Source organism: Phragmites australis, chromosome 22, assembly GCF_958298935.1.
Source record: "Phragmites australis chromosome 22, lpPhrAust1.1, whole genome shotgun sequence".
NCBI classification, from domain to species: Eukaryota; Viridiplantae; Streptophyta; class Magnoliopsida; order Poales; family Poaceae; genus Phragmites; species Phragmites australis.
In genome coordinates, this window is record NC_084942.1 from 15,295,730 (window position 1) to 15,316,036 (window position 20,307).

Here is a 20,307-nt window from a genome sequence, read left to right on the forward strand (position 1 = left end):
CAAGTCCATGTCCGAGCAGATGGCCAAGTCCACTCAGAAGATGGAAGAATGAGTGTTCAGGTAACACCGAACCTTGAACAAAATCCTAGGTACAATTTTCTCCTGGAACACCTGGCGCCAAGGCCACGCCAAACATGCACAAGATGCCAGCACTGCCCCTATTGCAACAGGGCCTGCCATGTAGCAGCAGAGGGTCGAGACACCTCAACCTTCGTCCATCATTGTTAGAAAAGGAAGTGAAAAGCCAACAACAGAGGGCAAATCTGAAACTACCCCTAAGGAAGCGGCACCACCATCTATCATTAATGCACCACAGCAGCCTGTAGAGCCAGACTTGGATGCGTCGACAAATTATGACACTATGTCCGAAGGATCGAAGAAGTCCAATGATGGAGACGTCATGATGTGCGGCACCATCGGGGTATTGAATCCCGAAGAATCAGATTTAGACTGGAAACCTCTTCCCATCACACATGAGTTAGGGTACTCCTCCGACAAAGAGATTGTGCCAAATCTGAAGGCTTGTTTTAGCACGTCCTTGCGGCTTGCTGCAAAGCTACAGAAGGAGGCAATAGTTGCCCCTTGCTTTCCTATATCTGGAAGATGCAAGTCACTTGACGGCGGGTCATCTACTTACAGGAGTATTCTATCACAGTTGCCACAAGATAAAGGGTAGTTACGCAGGGTGGCCACACGTTCTGGCCCCGATACACACTTGAAGATGACTGCTCGTCAAAGAATAGATAGTAGCCCCATCACATCCGAGGATGAGGGACAATATAGCTCCGGGGCTCATACATTAGACTCTCTTGAAACACGCTCTCAGTCGCCGCACTATTCTCAGCTGGCGCATTCGGCTTTGTCTGGGGATGGAGAGGTAGAAGGCACAAATGTTGCACCTGTGAACATGGCCAACAAAAATGAATGCGCTCACAAAGAACCACCCGTAGGGGCAGGTATAGTGGGTACAAGTGGTCAACACCAGCAGGCGCCCCCGCATCCGGGCACTCAAGATGAGCAGAATAACACCCTCGGAAGACAAGTGAGTGAGTTGTCCGCAAGGGTGGATCAACTTTGCACCATGATGCCGCACTTCACATCAGGAGGCACACAACTACCACCGCCTAATACGCTACATGTTTCTCAAGTTGACTCACGATTTGCAGAGATGGAAGCTGCATCTCAGTTGTGCAATCCTCCTCCCATGGGGGTAGGGGCGCACCTATCCATCAAATGGGCGCCACTCCTCCACCCGCCATTACTACGCTAGCAAATTCAGCCACACATGTTGTGCCGGCCATAACATTAAGAGATTACCACAATATTACATAAGATGTGGTCAACAAAAGAATGTGTCAACTAGCGGCCGATCAGGCCCCAAGACCATTAGAGAGCGAGCTCAACAATCCATATGAGGCGTGGCACGATCGAGTCGCATTCCCCGCAGGTTGGCATCTGCCGAAGTTCCATTTGTTTGATGGAACCGGGGATGCCATTGAGCATCTCGTCTACTTTGAGTCGGTGTGTGGAGACACCGTGAACAACCTATCACTCTTGCTGCGCCAGTTCTTAGCTTCCTTGATGGGGCCCGTCTTCCACTGGTATAGCCGTCTACCTGCGGGTTCAGTGCCCAGTTGGGTTTCTATGAAGGAGCTCATCAAGTCACACTTCATCACCATGAGGAAAGACATCTCGATTCTAGAGTTGTCTCAAATCAAGCAAAGGCAGGATGAGAGAATTGAAGACTACATCATCCGCTTTAGAAATAACTACGTCCGGCTCGCAAGGGAGATGCACCCGGAAGACGCCGTGTAGATGTGTATCCACGGCATGCTACAACATTGGTTGGTCGACATATCTAGACGCGACCCCAAAACATTCAATTTGCTTGGCGACGCCGTTGCAGCTACCAAGCTTGAATTTGATAAAGTACCCCACATCATGGAGATGTACAAGAACGCCGGCTCCGTTGATAACACTAGAAGATTCGGGTCTTCAAGTAAGCCGACCGGGAATGGCAACAAGAGAAAGGCACCTGTTGAGTCAAACGCTACAAGTGTCGTTCCAGTCTTCAACCCAAAGAATGAGTGGCCAAGACCGACTGTGCATCCTAATGTCCGGGAGATGCTAAATAAGCAGTATGTCTTCCGACGGGACCTCATCAAAAGCCTCTTCGAACAGATGAACGAGCAAAATCTTGTGAATCTGCCTACACCGGCAAGACCCGAGCAGGTTGCCATGACTGACAACCCTTTGTACTGTCCATACCATCGGTACATAGGGCATGTCATTGAAGATTGCATCGCTTTGGGCTGCTATGACGGTCATCTTTGATGATCTCATCCACCAGTCCATATAATGCTACATCGACGAATTGGTGGTCAAGACCCGAGACCATGAGCATCATCAAAAAGATTTGCGCGTCGTATTTGACAGACTGCGCAAGTGCCAACTCAAGATGAACCCGCTCAAGTGTGCCTTTGCCGTATAGTCCGGCGTTTTCCTAGGCTTCATTGTGTGCACCGAGGCATTGAGATCGAGCCCAAAAAGATAAAGGTGATCCTTAAGATGCCTCCGCCAGAGAATTTAAAAGAGCTCAAGTCTTTGTAGGGAAAGCTAGAGTACATCAGACGCTTTATTTCTAATTTGTCCGGGCGAATTCAACCCTTCTCCAAGCTCATGAAGAAAGGTGTGCCGTTCATTTGGGACGAGTAATGTCAAAACGCCTTCGACGGCATTAAGCAGTATCTGCTTCATCCACCTGTGCTGATGGCCCCCATCAAAGGGCGGCCTCTTGTCTTGTACATCACAGGACAACACGCTTCTATCGATGCCCTTCTTAGGCAGATTAATGATGAAGGCAAAGAAGTCGCATGCTACTATATCAACGGGACCATGGTGGGAGCTAAATGCAATTACTCCCTTATTGAGAAGCTCTGTCTAGCGCTAATCTTTGCACTCAAGAAGCTACACCATTATTTGTTAGCACATGAGGTTCAGCTCATTACACGAGCAGACCCTGTGAAGTACGTCCTTAGCCAGCTCGCTCTTATAGGCAGGGTCAGAAAATGGGCGTTATTGATGATGGAGTACGACATCATGTATGTTCCTCAGAAAACGGTCAAAGGGCAGGCATTAGCTGACTTTCTAGCAGCGCATCTCGTTCCGGATAATTCGCCCTTAGTCACAGAATTACCTGATGAAGAAGTATTCACAGTCAACATGGAAACTTCATGGGAGCTCTATTTTGATGGCGCTTCACATACGGAGTCTGACCATGATGGGACTCCTCATAGAAGAGCCGGTGCGGGGATAGTGTTTAAGAACCCCAAAGGAGAAACACTATGCTATTCCTTTTCCTTGCTTCAGGAGGAATGCTCCAACAATGATCTTGCTACGACTGCCAAATACACGGGAACTTCAAGCATCGTCCCTCAGTTCCATTACACTCTATTGTACCCTCTTGGCCCTTCGATGCCTAGGGTATCGACATAATTGGAAAAATTGACCTGCCCTCTTCTAAAGGGTAGCAGTTCATTCTTGCAGCCACCGATTACTTCTCCAGGTGGGCGGAAGCAATCCCTTTGAGAGAAGTGAAATCCGACAATGTTATCAACTTCCTCGAATGTAATATCATATACCGTTTCAAAGTTCCTCACCGTATTATCTCCGACAACAGGCTGTCTTTAAAGTCAAATAAGATCTATAAGTTCGCTGAAAAGTACAAAATTCAGTGGAACTACTCCATAAGGTACTACCCTCAAGCCAACGGATTGGCTGAAGCGTTTAATAAGACCCTTGTGGGCATTCTGAAAAAGACAATCGCAAAACACAAGAGGGACTAGCATGATTGTCTCTTTGAAGCATTATGGGCGTATCGGGTTACTGTTCGTACCCTGACATAGTCAACGCCCTACTCGCTTGTCTTCGGCCCAGAAGCCGTTTTACCACTTGAGGTGGAGCTTCCCATGCTCCGGATTGCTGTACACAATAAAATTATACAAGATGAAAGGGTTTGCCTTCGGCTCCAAGAATTGGATGCCCTCGAATAAGAGCACCTCAACGCCCTCCAAAATCTTCAATTTTATTGACAGAACATGATCCGAGCATATGACAAGCTTGTCAAACCTCGTGTATTCAAGAAGGGCGAGCTAATACTTGTTTTGAGGCGCCCGATCATACTCACCGGCAAAAGCAAAGGTAAATTTGAGCCGAAGTGGAAGGGGCCCTATGTTGTGGAACATGTCTATGATGGAGGCGCCTATTAACCCATTAATCAGGAGGGCGTTCGTCCGATGCCCCCTATTAATGGCTGTTTCCTCAAGAAGTAATTTGCTTAAAGCTGTCCTTTGTTCCCCTTGGATTAACATTGAAAAGGGAGAACTCCGAGGCTCATTTCATAAATAAAGGGTGTCGATCCACCCAACAGTGATCACGGCTTTTCTACCCATCCTCGAGTTACGATCTCAGGGTATGGCCACTTGCAGGACTCACCTCTGGAGATGTATGAAGTGTTGTGGTAGTTTTAAGCTGTGATAATAAATACACACAGCACAGAAGGCACATGTTCCTCTGACTACGCTTGGGTGTCGAGGCTAGCTCATTTTGCCTCTGAAGTGACCAGCCGTTGTTAGTCCTGTACTCTTCCACCCCATCATCAATTCACCCGGGGATGACTATAGGAAAAGAGCAAGAGAGGGCTAACTTCCAGATATAAGTTGTGGGTATGTGTGCAGCTTCTTGCCACCCTGGTGTGATCAAAACAAGGGCCTTGTTACACCAAAAGTTGCCCACGAGGTTTAAAACCACAGAGCGTTGATGATGGGATCTCAAAGGCATTCGCAATCCCAAGATCAAGCTCAAGTACAAGCAAATTCAAAGGCTCCAACGAAGGTCAATCAAAAGTTCAAAACACCCAATTGAAGGTGTCAACAGTTCAAAGCCCTCCCAAAAGTTAAGGGAGAAGAATCAACAAAGTGCAAGAAAATTCACCATCAATGGGTGGCATGAAGACTGCGAATGCTGGAGAGTGGCCATCATTCACCACCCTCGCAGAAAATGGAGGCTACCATGATGTGGCTTGCTTCCCATTCATTGCCAATATGTGCCATACACAAATACAACCTCCAGGGAGTATAGGATTGTCAACGTGCTCTAGCCAAGGAGGCAATTTGGGGAACCCCCACCATTTTCAGAAGCTCTTTCAGACATGTGTTCTTTACACGTACACTGATGTACCATACAATTAAATGCAACTATCATGACTCTTTATCGTCTTCGGAGGAAGAGTCTCTTGTGGCCATATTTTGGGGTTACCTCATAGCTCGGTGACACAAGAAAGGCCCATATTTCAAAAAAATCAAATGCATCAAACAAGGCTGTTAGTATGCATTTCCCCTATATTATTAGATAACCATGTTTTCACAACTATTGCAGCTTGATGAAGCAGAGAGGTACACCATCTTTGTGTTTACGGATCTGTGAAGTCTCCATCTTCACTGGCTGGCACCTTACAAGGTCGCAGTGGAGTTAATCATTTCTTTGACAACACTGGCTGGCACCTCTCAAGGTCACAGTGGAATCGAGGACCCCCTTGGAAGTGGTGTCGAGTTTCGCCACAATTGAGGACTATCGGGAGCAGTGAAGTGTGCCACTACGGTTCACGTGGAGTTGTGAAACCCTTCAACCAAAGGGCCGATTAATGAAATCAAAAATTCTTAGCCAATTTGGTTATTAAATATGTTAAGACAAGTATGATCGTCTGACCTTAGTTGGGAGCATTTTCACCAGTGTTCTTCTACTCTATTTCTCCCACTTTACAAAGACAGGTAGTACAATGAAAAAAGCCTCTATCTTCAATGCTCTTATATTGAGCAATCCTATGCATTTGACAAATGCATGAGTAAAGAAAAAAAACCAAATTACTTGAATAAATCAACACTACACATTGCAATATTAAGTACATAATACACCTTCATTACCGAATCCTGAAAGAAACCAAGAAAGAGTATAACGCTATACAGACCAATACAATTTTCCTCTTTCTATAAGTTGAACATAGATAACAAGGTTCATGCATGAAATTGAAGGAATAGAGGGAAGTTAGATGTAGCTATTGCCCCCCACTAATCGAATTCAAGTAACCGCAGAAAGAACAGAAGACAAATAAAAATTTCAAGAGACATAAAGACCTTTTTTAGTTTGAGATCTTGCCATAATCAGTTATCCTCCTTATCTTTTTCTACTACTTCTTCACGTTCCTGTAGAACCATCCTAGTAGCAGACACTACATCTGCATCACCTCACTGTTGAGAAGATAAAGCTTTTTCAGATAAGGAGGTTCATGTGAGAAACTAAGTTGCATTAAAAAATCAAGAGATTCATCTCAAAGCACTTCCACTCCACTTGGTAGAGTATGATCATAGTGAATCGAAGGACCAGGATAGCAAAACATTGGTTTTAAAAATACCAATAAATTTTTTAACATAATAAGGCTAAGTGAGCAAGACTACTTCCACAACTACATTTTCGCATACCTGCATTCCATATCAGGTGAGGTATTATCAATAATATCACATATATAGTCAAAATGGTTTGTGATACCTGCATTAAATTTCAAGAGAGCTACCATGACACTCCTACCTTATTTGTTCTTATTGTACTAATTACCGTTCAACATTAACTAAATACATGTTACATACCTATAAAATTAGTCTCTTTGAGACCAAACAGGACCATTGAGCAAAGCATTCTGATCCAAAAAAAAAACAAAACCAAAACAATTGGCAGCAAATAGGGAACATTAGAACAACCTACCAAGCTGTCATCCAAAAATTTTGTATCCCTTGTTTGAAGTATAACAAATCAGAGAAGCTACACTGGAACCCGACCTTTCTACCCACTCAGCTTGAACATGACTTTTGCACTACAATTGCGCAACATTATCTGACTCTCACAATCAAGAAAATTCAAAGGCTGAACTACACCTTGAAAGGCCAAACTAACTCACCTAGATTCAGGAACAATACATTGAGCTTGTCCCACCAGCATGAAACTTAATTGATTGAGTAATGCTAAAGAAGCATACTACTACACCATAAGCAATTAACTGATTGAGTAATGCTAATGGCATAGGTCTGCATCACATGATGCTAATGGCATCCTTGACAATGTCAAAACACAAGTGCAGCACACCTACCAAAACAATGCAAATGAATTGCACTAATCACATGAGGACTGAAGGATCAACCAACATATAGCAGACATCTAGGCCAAACATCATGCAAGCACTACGAGTAAAAGCATAGCAATATTCCCATGACAACCACAAGCAAAAAATCATAACAATCATCCGCAACTATAGAGTAAATCACTAACCAATCATCCCTTACATCACGTGTGTCTCGAGATCTCACCGCTAATAGCGCTCACGCAGACTACCAGCTCAACTAATCGGCAACGACGCATGCAAGGACGAATCAAAAAGCGACAAAAGGGAAGGTAGGGCAATACATTTGGTGAGGTGGGCGAGCTTCTGGGAGGTCTGGTGGATCCCGAGCCCAATTTTGGAGGCACGGCGGTTGAACTCTAAGCGCGTTGACGAGGCCTCGAGCAACGCATCAAGGAGGACGGGGTGGTGTGGCAGCATGAAACATGTTGGTGCGGTCGCAGAAAGATGCCTGCACGGGCCATGTTGGGTTCATGGCTAGCGGTGCTGGATCTGGATCTCGCGCTTGCCCTCAACCTCGGTGGTTGGGGAGGACCATAGGAGCACGCGATGAGGGAGGGAGACGCGGAGGTGGAGCGATAAAACCACATATCGAAGCTCACCTTCTCTGGTGCCAACGAGGCCTAGGGTTTAGCGCTTTGCCCCGCGAACAAGGGGAGGATAGGGGAGGGGCGAACGAGGGGAGGATAGGGGAGGGGAGTAGTGGAGTTGGGTGCGACGATAGACTGGAAATGGATGGGCTCACGCGTCACGAGATGGCAACAAGGCGGAGGGCCCACGTGTCAACATGGGGAAGTGGGAGTGTGCAGCGGACGACGGAAGAAGCGGGCAGGAAAAAGCTAAGGATGCATGGATTATCACTATTTTAAGTAGGAGAGATGGGCAGTGTGCATCTTAACTATGCAGAGGCTAGGAGTGTTCTATTTATACGACTTTAAAATAAAGCTTCCTTTATCCAAAAAAACTTGTTGCCGACCACCATTGTATTTGGGAGAGGAATTGACCTGCCATGGCTACGATTCTATGGACCGTTGAGAACTTGGGTCCTTGCAGCAACTTAAATTGTCCTTCAGATGATTCAAGCAGTAATTCCATCAGCTTTAATCACGTGTGGCGTGCTAACATCACTCTAACTCATGCTCCAATTCACAGCTACAGTGACATCTGGATTAGTTCATGGCATCCTTGTTGACTCCCTTTCTTCGGTAATTTAGAAGTAACATCCATCCTTATCCCATTTATTCAGTAATGTAGAAGTTGCCCTTGAGCCTTGAATTAACATACATAATCCAAGGTTTTAGGAAATATCGCATGCATCTCGCTCTGAAATCTCCCATTGTATTGCAGCTGCATCCATTATCGGACATGAGAAAAGACCAGGAATTTTGAAGATAACCGAAAATCGAGAATTTCAATTCGCTCATCAAAATAGATTCCAACATACTTGTCATACTTTATATTTCAGTAAATTCAATTTGGTTGCTTTTATCTGTCGTCTTTTATCCTTCGATTGGTGCAACCCATGTGAAAACTTTGCCTTAGTTCATTTGATTCGTTCTACTGTAAACTCTCTCAGCATATCTTTACATTCTGTTAGAGCTACTTGGAATATGACTGCGTGATTCTTTTATTGAAAATGCTAATTTGGTGTAGAACTGCATCTTCTTATGCTTGTCAGACATACTTACTGATGAGGTTATTGTTGTACATGCAATTTCTGAAATTCGATAAATTTCATCTCCTCAAAACATTTGAGCACCATTCAGTCTGATATCACACAAGTTTCCAAAAGAACAATGGAAATGGCCATGACACACCGGCAGCACAAGTGAATTAATTAATCAACCAATGCAAGCCATAGCTGAGTGAGACAAGGCATATAAGCTGCAGAAATTGCAATGGGATTTTACTTCTCAATTGGACGAAAAGACCTGATTCTATTTCATTGATCGAAATGAGTAAACAAATTACGGGGTACATTTACAGAGATACAAAAACTACACTCCATAGATGTAAATTCAAGAAATACGACATGAAAAACTATTACAGTTTGTAACTGAAATCACAAAAGAAATACACCAGGATACCTTGGGGACATGCTTCAAATGATAGTGGAGTATTATTAAAATATAGGAGGATGGAATATGAAGGGTAGAATATCGATAGTCTAATATGGAGAGGAAATCTTTTTGGAGGACACTCTATATGAAGATATGGAAAGTGCAATATGGAGTGCCTCTCGGAACTCTTTTTTCTTAGGAATCATATATGCGGCTAATCATTGCAAGAACATGGATCTCCACAAGACCTGTACTTAAATCACACTCTTTGAGCATCTCCAAAAGTGGAGTGGATGTTGCCTTACCTGCTTAGGGTAGACATTCCATAGGATGCTACAAAGTGATCTGCATCCATGCCTAAATGAATGAATCTTCTGAAGGCTGTCGTGGCCATTACTTTCATGGATACAATTCCATGCCTAAAGGAAAAAGGCAAGGTGGCTGTTCAGCTTTCAGATCTGCCTGCAGGTTGGTTCACTCTTGTAAATGTGGAAGGATGCTTCCATAACATGGCACTGTCACAAAGGTTTCAACTGTTGTGTATTTTTCTATCTAGTCTTTTCCATAAATGTGGATCCAATAAGAAATTATCATTCGTGCTAGCTTTTTTAGGCGTAGGATGAGATGCCCGATTTCCTTTGTTGAAACCGATGAAACAGAAGGCCGAAAGACAAAGGCAGGGATGCAAGCAGACTGGGTCATGTCGACTCATGAGTTCAACTTAAATATTTTAATTCAAAATGAGTTATCAATTAACTAAAAATGAAATAAAAATTGAGTGGAGTGGGTTTTACGTCGACCCAATTCCATCCCTACACAAAAGGGCGGGTATCCATCATTCCATCCACGGCTGACACAACAGAAGTATTAGGAAAAGAAATTATCCGAGAGACAGCAACCTAACACCGTCAGCTGCTAACTTACAAATCATTGGCGCTAGTAATAGCAGAAGAAATTTTATTTTGTCAGACTATATGGTATCAGGATTCAGGAATACCCTTATACGACACATCATAGCCATTTCGGTTGCTGTATGGTTAGGTGTTTGCCCTGATCATGGTAGTGTCGGTCATGGATCACGAATGATAGACCTTCAACAGCCACAGGCAAGCGTCCTTGTCATGTGGTCATGCCATTGGGGCTCATCTGACAATCCGTGCCAGTTAGTTGCAAGATTGCAGTCAGGCCATCAGGTAAGATAAAATTGAAATGAGTTCAGAATTGCATTCTGCTGCTTCAGCTTGAAATGTGATAAATATTGATTGGTACTGAGACAGCTGAAATGCAACTACCGTGAATAATGCACAATTCGGAAATGATGCTGTAGACATGTGGATAGTATGCAGGCATAGGATGCGTATATGAACAAGTGGTGTTGATGCCTTCTGCAGCAGAATCCTAGGGAGGAATCAGACAAAGGTGTACTATAAGATAATAGGGAGTTGCAGCAGCTTGATTATTTTGTGACCCTTCTTGGGATTCTTCAATTCATTGCCTTGAAACTGGTTATGAACTTATGGGGACCAATAAAAAAATTGGGGTTTATTTTTATTTATTTAATGGAGTCTCATTTGATCTGGAAAACAATATAGTTTTGTAGCTCGGTTTCATATAGCTGTAAATCTCTGCTGTACTTGTATTGTAGATGAAACGCATCAGGAGAGGACTTCAATAAAAAAAACACAAATTACCTCTGTAAGAACACGGGTTTAATGATTAGCCATTTGCAAATATACAAAATAAGTCTTTCGTGCTTACAGTTGCCAGGAATTCATCAGTTTTAGCAGTTAGCAGAACAAGGGGCAGCAAAGATACATACAAAGTACCAGTAACATCCACTGGAGCCTCCAAGAGAAAGCAAATCATATGCAGCAGCAATGATGATGGCATAAGCTCTGCTTATTCTTTTCAATTTAGTTATGCTATTAACAGGAACATCACAGTTACTGAAATACAAGAATCTACATGTACACCCCCAGCCTTTAGCTACTCAAAGAAAAATTTAGACTATTGACTAGTGGTTACTAAAAAACTTCGAATTCCAGATCCTCGGAGTTACTTCTGAACTCGAGACATTTGCCTTCTTTCTTCTTTCGCGTCGTCACAAGAGTCACGACATTGCAAGGTTGTGTCTCCGGTGGAGCTGAGGACCGAATCAGGGCCCAATTCAAGCCGTCAAAGAAAGGATGTTGCTTGATCTCAGCTGCTCCTCTCAAGGATCCGAGTCTGTTCTCTGGCTCCTTCACCAGCAAACCTCTGATGAGGTCTTTGGCGTTGCTGCTCACAACTGGTTTGTCCGGGAAACGAAGATTCTGTGATACCACATTTGCCAATGTTTCATCGTTCCCAGGTCCTCTGAAGGGTGTCTTGCCATACAGAAGTTCGTAAAGGAAGACACCAAAGGTCCACCAGTCCACGGCACTTCCATGGCCATCCCCTTTGATGATTTCTGGTGCGAGGTACTCATGCGTGCCAACAAAGGAATTGGAACGTGCATCAGTGGGCTCTACAACAAGTTGAGGAAGCCTTTTCTGGGAAGATTTAGGCTTCCGAGGCTTTGGAATAGACGGTAGGCGTGGTGTGAAGCAAGATGTTTGGGCACAAGAGGGCTGGATGCATGACGAATTGATGCAGTAGTTCTCTGCACATGGTCCTGCAAGTTTCCGAGGTTGGTGGTTTGCAGCTATAGAGGATGATCGAAGGAGCACAGGATTCACTGAGCACCTCAGCGAGAGGTCAAAGTCCGATAGCATTATATGTCCATCTTCACGGACTAGAATGTTCTCTGGCTTCAGATCCCGGTATATGACCCCTAGCATGTGAAGATATTCCAGAGCAAGGAGAACTTCTGCAACATAAAACCTGAAAAGCAACTATTTCATCAGTATGTCAAAGTACAACAGACTCAGTGAAGGCTAAATGAATGTACAAAAACAAAACCAACAGGACTTATAGGATTCACAAGTACAATATACTAGAAACACCAATGGGACACTTGAATCCGGTTCCAGACAAACCAACTAAGACTCACATGTCAATAACTACATTCCTGAGTGACAGTCAAATGGAAGCATGCATGTAAGGAGCTAAACATGCTAGAGAACAAAAATATATCTTCAGAGTTTTCTCAAGGAGATATGTTTTAGACTAGCCAAAAAATATGTACTTATATCTCCATCCGTCTGCACGTGCATATTTTAGCATGCAATTCTAATATTCGGCAAACAGGAAAATTGGATTATCACAGAACAACTTTGTAAAGTAGCCAATGTACGATATATATTGGAGATTGCATTGAGATTGTGATCACTAGACAAATTTAGTTTTAGAAGAATAAAGTCAGAAAAGGAACAGAAGTAACCATGGAGACTTCCAGTGCATTGAATATAAAATAATGCCATAAATATCTAAGTATTAAATGGAATTACCTTGCAGATGGCTCCGGAAAGCTTCTTCCAGGTTGTCTTTGACGAAGAACGTGCAAATCACCACCTGGACAGTACTCCATGACCAAGCATGAGAGATTGTCTGTGGTAAAATGGGCATAAAGGGTTGGAAGAAACGGATGATCCAACATTTCTAGTATCTCCCTCTCAGCCTGTGCTCGTAGCATCTTCTTTCTGTTAATCAGGTACTCGATATCCATAACCTTTAAAGCAAATAAGCAATCTGAATCAACTAACTCAGCGAGATACACAGTCCCAATGTCCCCGCAACCAAGCCTCTTGAGAAGCTTGAAATTGTCGAGTCCTAAGGATCCCTGCTGCAATGCCAACTGGCGAATGGTTAGCCAGCGCAGATCCTTTGCCATGTGCGGCCTGTTACTATAGCCACACAATCCAATTTGGCTCTCGTCACTGATACTTGTGCTACAACCATACTCACTAATACTGCTCTTTGAATTCTGGGAGCACTCGCCTTTTTCCTCTGCTCTTAACCACTCAGACGATTGCTCATCAGATTTTTCTGGCCCTGGATTTGATTTCTCTTCTTCTGCACAGCTGGTGGGATTTGTAACACTGGATGTTGAAGAGCAGCTGGTTGATGCAAGGGAGATTGACTCCTTGGAAGAGCAGAATTTAGTACTATTGGAGGAATCACCCAACGAAGATGGTTTATCTTTCACTTTCTTCTTACTGACAGTCTTGCATCGAAAGACTGGCTTGACAAGTCGGGATGTAGTGATGGGTTTGCTCAAGATCGGGACTCTGGGAGAGCTATCATTAGTAGCTGCAGAAACTTTATTTCCTAATTTCCCATTTTCCACCAAGGAGCTCCCGCTATCTAAAGGGTCACCACTGATGACATCTTGGATCCTGATCTTCCGTGTCTCACCTGAGGTAGACGATGCAGAATGGATAGAGGTGATTGCACTTCCATCAGCTGTCTCGAAATCACAGTCTTCACTGAACTCGCTCGTTCCTCTAGATGAATTCTTATCGATCTTCTCCGGAGTGATTGATATTTGAATCAGGTTCATCTTTTCATCATCATGCAGATAACTTTCATCATTACTTTGGACCATCAAAGAGGCATAAAGCCTGTGGATAGTCCCAGCTTCAGATGAACTTGATGATCCAGGTGACATCGACAACCTCCTCATTGCAGCCATTTCCGACGCCTGGGAAATGCACAGCCTTCTCAGAGCTTGCTTCATATTGACAGTCTTGGAGGATATCCCGATGCCCGCATTTTGAGACAACCCTGATCTAGCTGGTTTCTTGAGAGCACACTTTCCCAGCGGATCTCCACGGGTATTGCCAGGACTAAGTGCCCGACGGAAGGTCCTGCTATCGATCGCTTTAAGAAGCTGGTCGAGGTCATCTTCCACAGGATAATCACGACACTTGCCGCCTTTCTCTTCAGCTTTCACTTTAATATGCAGCAAGCTGGAGCCACCAACAGGCACACTGTTGAATTCTTCTTCCGTGGACTCAACTATCTCCAAACTACAGCCGGACGACCCCATGACCCAAGTAGACTGATTCAATAGACAGACACAGAGTACGCCAACTTAGCCCGTCGCCGGCAGCAGGCAAGTCATACTACAATGCTTGTACCTTTCACAGAGACGTTATCCAAAATGGAAGCATCAGAGAGCTCCAAAAAAAAGCAAGCTTTTTTTTAATAACAAGTGCAGCAACCAGCGGTCACCCTGCAAAGATCATGAGATCCAGAGTTAGTGATTGAGACATGGAAATAGCTACATCTCCCAAACTGCTGAGGAATTCTAGAAAAGAAATTCAGAGGTAAGCACTAAACAAGACGCCAAGAACAAAGATATACTTGACAACCACATCAACTGAAGTGCATCTGTGACTATGTCACAAGACTCACAACTGGCAAGCAGCGTTCAAGACCTTGGGAAGCCAGAGTTTGGGGGAGAAGACTGCCAGATTCTCCACCGAGAACGCATCTTTTACTCCCCGTTTCGATTCACCAGGTAGATGAAACGGAAGCGGCAACCGAGACAACGGACTTCTTGCAAACCAGGGCAGTTAAATCAACTAAAAACGCCAAAAGAAGAGGAAAAATTGAAACTTTTCTGCTCAAGAAATACACGGAGCAGGCTCCAGATCCAGGCGGCGGCAGCGCCAGGTCGGCACCGGCGAGGCTGCATTTGTCGGAAGCCGCTACGAACTCCGTCGGAACAGCAAATTCGCGTGTAATCTGAACACTGACGCGCCGAAAAACGGGATTTGGGATCGGGAAAACTGCTCAAGAGCGGAGCTGACGCTTACCAAGAAATGCTGGCCCGGATCTCCAAGCGGGGAGTAGAGGCGGTGGCGGCGGAGTGGAGCCGGTGGCACCGGGTTTTCGGGGGACGAGCTCGGCTGCTGCTAATCTTGGGAATGGCGGCTTCGGAGAAGGTGTAGAGAGAGAGGGAAGGGAGCGAGAGAGGAGAGAGGAGAGAGAATGGGGTAGAGAGAGGAGAGGGGGTGGGCCACACGAAGACGAATCGGGCTAAAAGGGCATCCAGGATCCTCCGTGCAGAGGGCAACCCTTCGGTGCCGTTTCGGCGCGTCCCAGCCGTCCGATCGCGATCTGGATGGCTGAGATTATTTACTGTAGTAGAGGAATTTCGGCCGTGCATATTATTGGTGTTCAATAATGAGATATTTGCAAGTTCAAGAAATAAAAACAACCGAATTGTCTGACTTTTTTATGAGATCTTATATAACTGCTCCACCCACGCATACACAAATGATAGAAAGCCCTATTCTCCACTGCCTCTGATCTTCAATGCATGCCTTTGATCTTTAATTTTTTTAAGTACTTTAAGATTATCAAAACTATAATAATTTGCTATCCAAAGTTATCAAAAATATAATCATTTGAAAGTATTTTCCATTACAAATCTACTAATATCATTTGTGTATGACAAATCTTAATATTCTTGTGTATATTAATGTGCAAAGTTTTTAAAGGTTGATTGTATACATCTCTAAACGTCATCTATTTGAGAACGAGGGGCGTAGTAGCGAAGCCGCCACAGCGGTGGTAGGGGGTCAGATTTTTCCAGCATGATTAGATTTCATGTGGTTGAAGTTCCCCTTGCAAAAACTTGTATACATCATGAAAAAGAGACCGTACCCAACCAGCTAGATGGTGGAGACAGATCACCATCATGCAAGATCACAACTCAAATGCTCATAAACACACTAAAAAGTCTTGTACATCACCTAAAGCTTTAAGAAGATTTCTGACAAATGAGGAGCAACTTAGTTACCAATGGTCTGTGTGCTAAGCATCACAAGTCACTACTATAGAATAGACTTTATATGCCAGCTTATCACTGTCGGTTTCTTACAACAGTGATGGAGTATCATTGCTGGTCCATATCAAGGACCAACCTAAAAGTGTATTTGAAAAGAATCGGTAGTGAAACTTGACTATTACTGTCAGTTACAGTCACGAACTAGCAATATACTATCATTGCCGATCTTTCTTATGAATCAGCAGTGATGGACTGACTATCACTGCCAGCTCTAGCCACGAATCAGCAGTGATAGTTCGTCAAGTTTCACTGTCAGTCCATGTTACCAACCGGCAGTGATAATAGGTATCACTATCGGTTTGTGTTACGAACCGGCAGTGATAATAGATGGAAGTTTATCTTAAAAAATCGTAACTTTTTTATACGAAGTTGGATGGAGATAAACTTTATATAAAAATTGTAGCCCTCGACGAGATCTACAATTTTTTAGTTGAAAACCTTTTTATTTGAAGTCATTTAGATGTACAAATAATCATTTAAAGTTTCAGACATAAGAAATAAAAGGATTGCATATACAATTGTTATCACAAGTATTTTTGTGGTGGGATGGTAAGGACGTATCACGCGAGCTGACTGATCCTAGGTTTGAATGCCATGAACCGCACGTGCGTGTATTCGCACGACTTGTAACTTGCGACTACGTGCGCATGGGGTGCCTGGTCAGGCAAAAAAAATTCCCTTTTTTCGAACCAAAAAATATTGATTCGGGCATGAACTATCAATGCCAGCAGTGATAACACCTTCACTGCTGGTCCCCAGGTTAGCAGTGATAGTCAGGACTATCATTGCGCGTTACTCACTACTGGCTCCAAAACCGACAACGAAAGCCACTTTAGAGCCGATAGTGACTTTTTATAGTAGTGAGTTACTTACAAGTGTCTTTTTCAAATAAGGGTTACTTGCAAACGGTGCAAAAGATCTTGACCAAATTGTTTGATTTTGGTAGACTTTTCATTATGGGTTGCTACTTAAGAGTAGGGCAAAGAAGTTGGGGGTTTGAAGAGTTTGCTCACCTCAGGAGGAAAAAGGTGTCACATACTCACACGTGCCGAAAGTGGCCGAAATAAATTCTTTTGTTAGATTACGAATATTCTGAACATTAATACACGTAGAAGAAAAAAAGGTTGGGGGGGGGGGGGGATGGGTGCCGATAGAGATGAGTAAAGACATTGAGTTCATGGAGCTAAAAAGAGTAGTGAAGTAATTTCCAAACTCCAAACCCTAAACACACAGTACTTTACATACAGTACTCTCTTCAGTTACAAAAATTCGTCATTGTCATTGTTGCATCTTGCGCAAAAACCATATGGCATGACTGCGGGAGACAAGTACACCTATTGAATGCCGTGTATACGTATTAGGTTACAGTAATATGGTCCCGGACAGTATATGCTGGCCAATGTCGGTTTCGTACAACCTTCAGACCTAAATGGATGTCCTTTCATGCATTGATAGAGTCTTAACGTACACTTATAGGTTTGACCATATTGTTTTTGGTTTTACTCATTTAGAAATCTAATGAAGTTATAATATTATGATAGTATTTTTAAGCAGTGGTGGATCAAAAACAAATTGTTAGGGGGGGGGGGGGGTCATTGGCAGGCCGATGGTGAACTAGCGCCGGAGTTTGCAACGAGTTGAGTGCGTGGCAGACGAATTGATTTGAATTGAAGTGTCGTCGTTTATTGAGTGGATGAGTTGTGTGTGTGGGGCCGAAGGGCAGTGTCTGGGCTGTGGGGTTTATAACCCAACCATGTATTCGTTGAACTCCAAGACAAAAATGAAATGAAATAAGATTTCTCTCATTTCCAAATTCTTCTTCTTCCTCAAGTTTTCATCTATGTCTGAGAATCCTATCTAGCTCACGTTCTGGCGACTTCGTCGGCGGCAGTGGGTGTTACACTCATCTTCGACTGGTTGCCGCGATCTCATCTTCTTCCTAGCCTCAGGAGCGCCCAGCAGTCTTTGGTGAGCACGGCAAACATTCGAAGGGGGGCTATTTTTAAGATCCTCTACTATTTTTAAGACTAATCTATATGTATCATTGTGATATGCTCATATGTATGTGCATACTGTGTATATTAGTTAAAAATAAACTGAAAAAAATAGATTTGAACTGTTTATATTTAATAATGAGATCCTATTTTTAATTTCATGCTGAGCCATCGAAATGTCAGAACCGAACCTGTATATATCATAGTGTTTTTAAGAGGGAACAATATTGTTTAAGTGTTGCGTCGATTTTTAGTCGCTTTGGATGGCAAAGATGTACATACATGTACAAGATGGGAACGAAAAGAATTTGCTTACCTCACGGGACAGGACATGCGAAGGCCACCATACATTTCTCCGGCTACGCACGTACGTGCACCATGCATGCATTTGCCGGCTGCCGTGTGTGAGAAAAGGGGACGCGAACGTACGTAGAAATATTTATTAAGAAATGGACCAGCTCGTACTCCTACTACTGCGACATGCTACGTGAAAAGCGAATCTTAGTCGGTAACGGCAACGACCGACTGATTGATTGATTGATTGATGGACCGATTTGATGGATTAGTTGTTTTATAGGCCGGATACTTTAATTTGTTGCCGAATTAAGAATGCATGCATGGCAGCTGCATGTCGTTGCTAACTAACCCATTATATTGATTAGCATCCATTCTCCTACGGATAAGATTAGTTTGTGTTAAATTTAGACCTTTACTTTGTGTTAAATACGTCGGCGAGGGACGCGGCGGTTGGCTGATTCAATCACCATGCATCTTACTGATGATGGACACCTCAGGTAATCAAACAATATCAGCAGCTAGCAGGCAATCCAAAATACTGTATCTTGTAATATGAACTCGAACATGGATAATTGTTCGATGGAGAATGGTGGCAACGCCGAGACTACTCGTTACTACTACATAATCTATTTAACAGAATATCTCTGTACAGACGGATCTATAGAGCCGTCTATACAAAGGGTACTACAGACGGCTCCAAGAACCATCTGAGAAAATGGTAACGAGTAGTTGCAACAAAGCGGAACGCTACAGTACAGACGGTTACAAACTGCAACCGTCTGTATTAATAGTACAGATAGTTCTAGTTTGGTTCTAAATTAGAACCGTCTGCACTATTGACAATAATAGTACAGACGATTTCAAATTAGAACCGTCTGTACAAAAAGGAACAATATAGACGATTCTAAACTAGAACCATCTGTACTAATAGTGTCCCACTTATTTTGAATATATATCTTATGTAGATTATTTTCATACAATGATCAGCAATGAATGACAGGTGAGACGGTAAGGAAGGTTAGAGGTTGCGAGTTCAACTCCTAGAAAACGCACTTGTGGTATTTCGCGTGAAAAATAGTGACTTGCGACCGCGCCTACATAATAATATAGGGGGCTGGTATGGGTAGAAAAAATATTTTTTAATCCAGAAAACTTAGTACAGAAGGTTCCAAAACTGAGCCATCTGTACAAATGATTTGTACAGACGATTCCAATAACGAGCCATCTGTACAAATAATTTGTACAGATGGTTCCAATAACGAGTCGTCTGTACAAATATTTGTACAAATGGTTCAAAAACTATCTGTACAAATCTGATTTGTACAGACTCTTTTCCACAGACGATTCAAAAAAGTGTCCCGCACGGGGTTCCCGAATCGTGTGTACAAATTATTTTTCTACTAGTGCGTATAGGTACTACTATAGAAAAGGTCATCACTGTCGTCTCCAAAATCACCTTCAATACCAGTTTTGGAGCTGACAGTGGGCAACAGGCAGTGATAATCTCCGACTATCACTTTCGGCTCGAAGACCGACAATGATAGTCGATCCCTGATCGATATGTTTTGGCCCGAAAAAAAGCGATTTTTTTCCCGACCAGGCACTCCCTCACCTGCGCCGTCGCAAGCCACAAGTCACGTGAAATACGCGTGCGTGCAGTTCGTGGCACTCAAACTCGGGAACTCTCAGCTCGTGCGATATATCCTTACCATCCCACCATAAAAGTACTAGTAATAACAATAGCATATGCAATCTTTTTGATATCTTCTGTCTGAAACTTTAAACGGTTATCTGGACATCTAAACGACTTCAAATGAAAAGGTATCAACTACAAAGTTGTAGATCTTATCAAAGGCTACAATTTTCATACAAAGTTTGTCCACATATGACTTCTTACAAAAAAGTTATGATTTTTTTTAAAATAAACTGTCATCTATTATTACTATCGGT

The 20,307-nt window shown here is 43.3% G+C and overlaps 1 protein-coding gene across 1 annotated transcript; it reads right to left on the reverse strand.

Annotated features, from left to right (window-relative positions):
- Positions 1-11,141: 11,141 nt before the first annotated feature.
- LOC133905127 (serine/threonine-protein kinase D6PKL1-like) lies at positions 11,142-15,224 on the reverse strand. Its single transcript, XM_062346837.1, has 3 exons — positions 15,030-15,224; positions 12,717-14,443; positions 11,142-12,150 (listed from the first exon to the last, which is right to left on the reverse strand). Exons 2-3 carry the CDS (start codon positions 14,255-14,257, stop codon positions 11,313-11,315), a joined length of 2,379 nt encoding a protein of 792 aa, XP_062202821.1. The 5' UTR covers positions 14,258-14,443; positions 15,030-15,224; the 3' UTR covers positions 11,142-11,312.
- Positions 15,225-20,307: the final 5,083 nt, after the last annotated feature.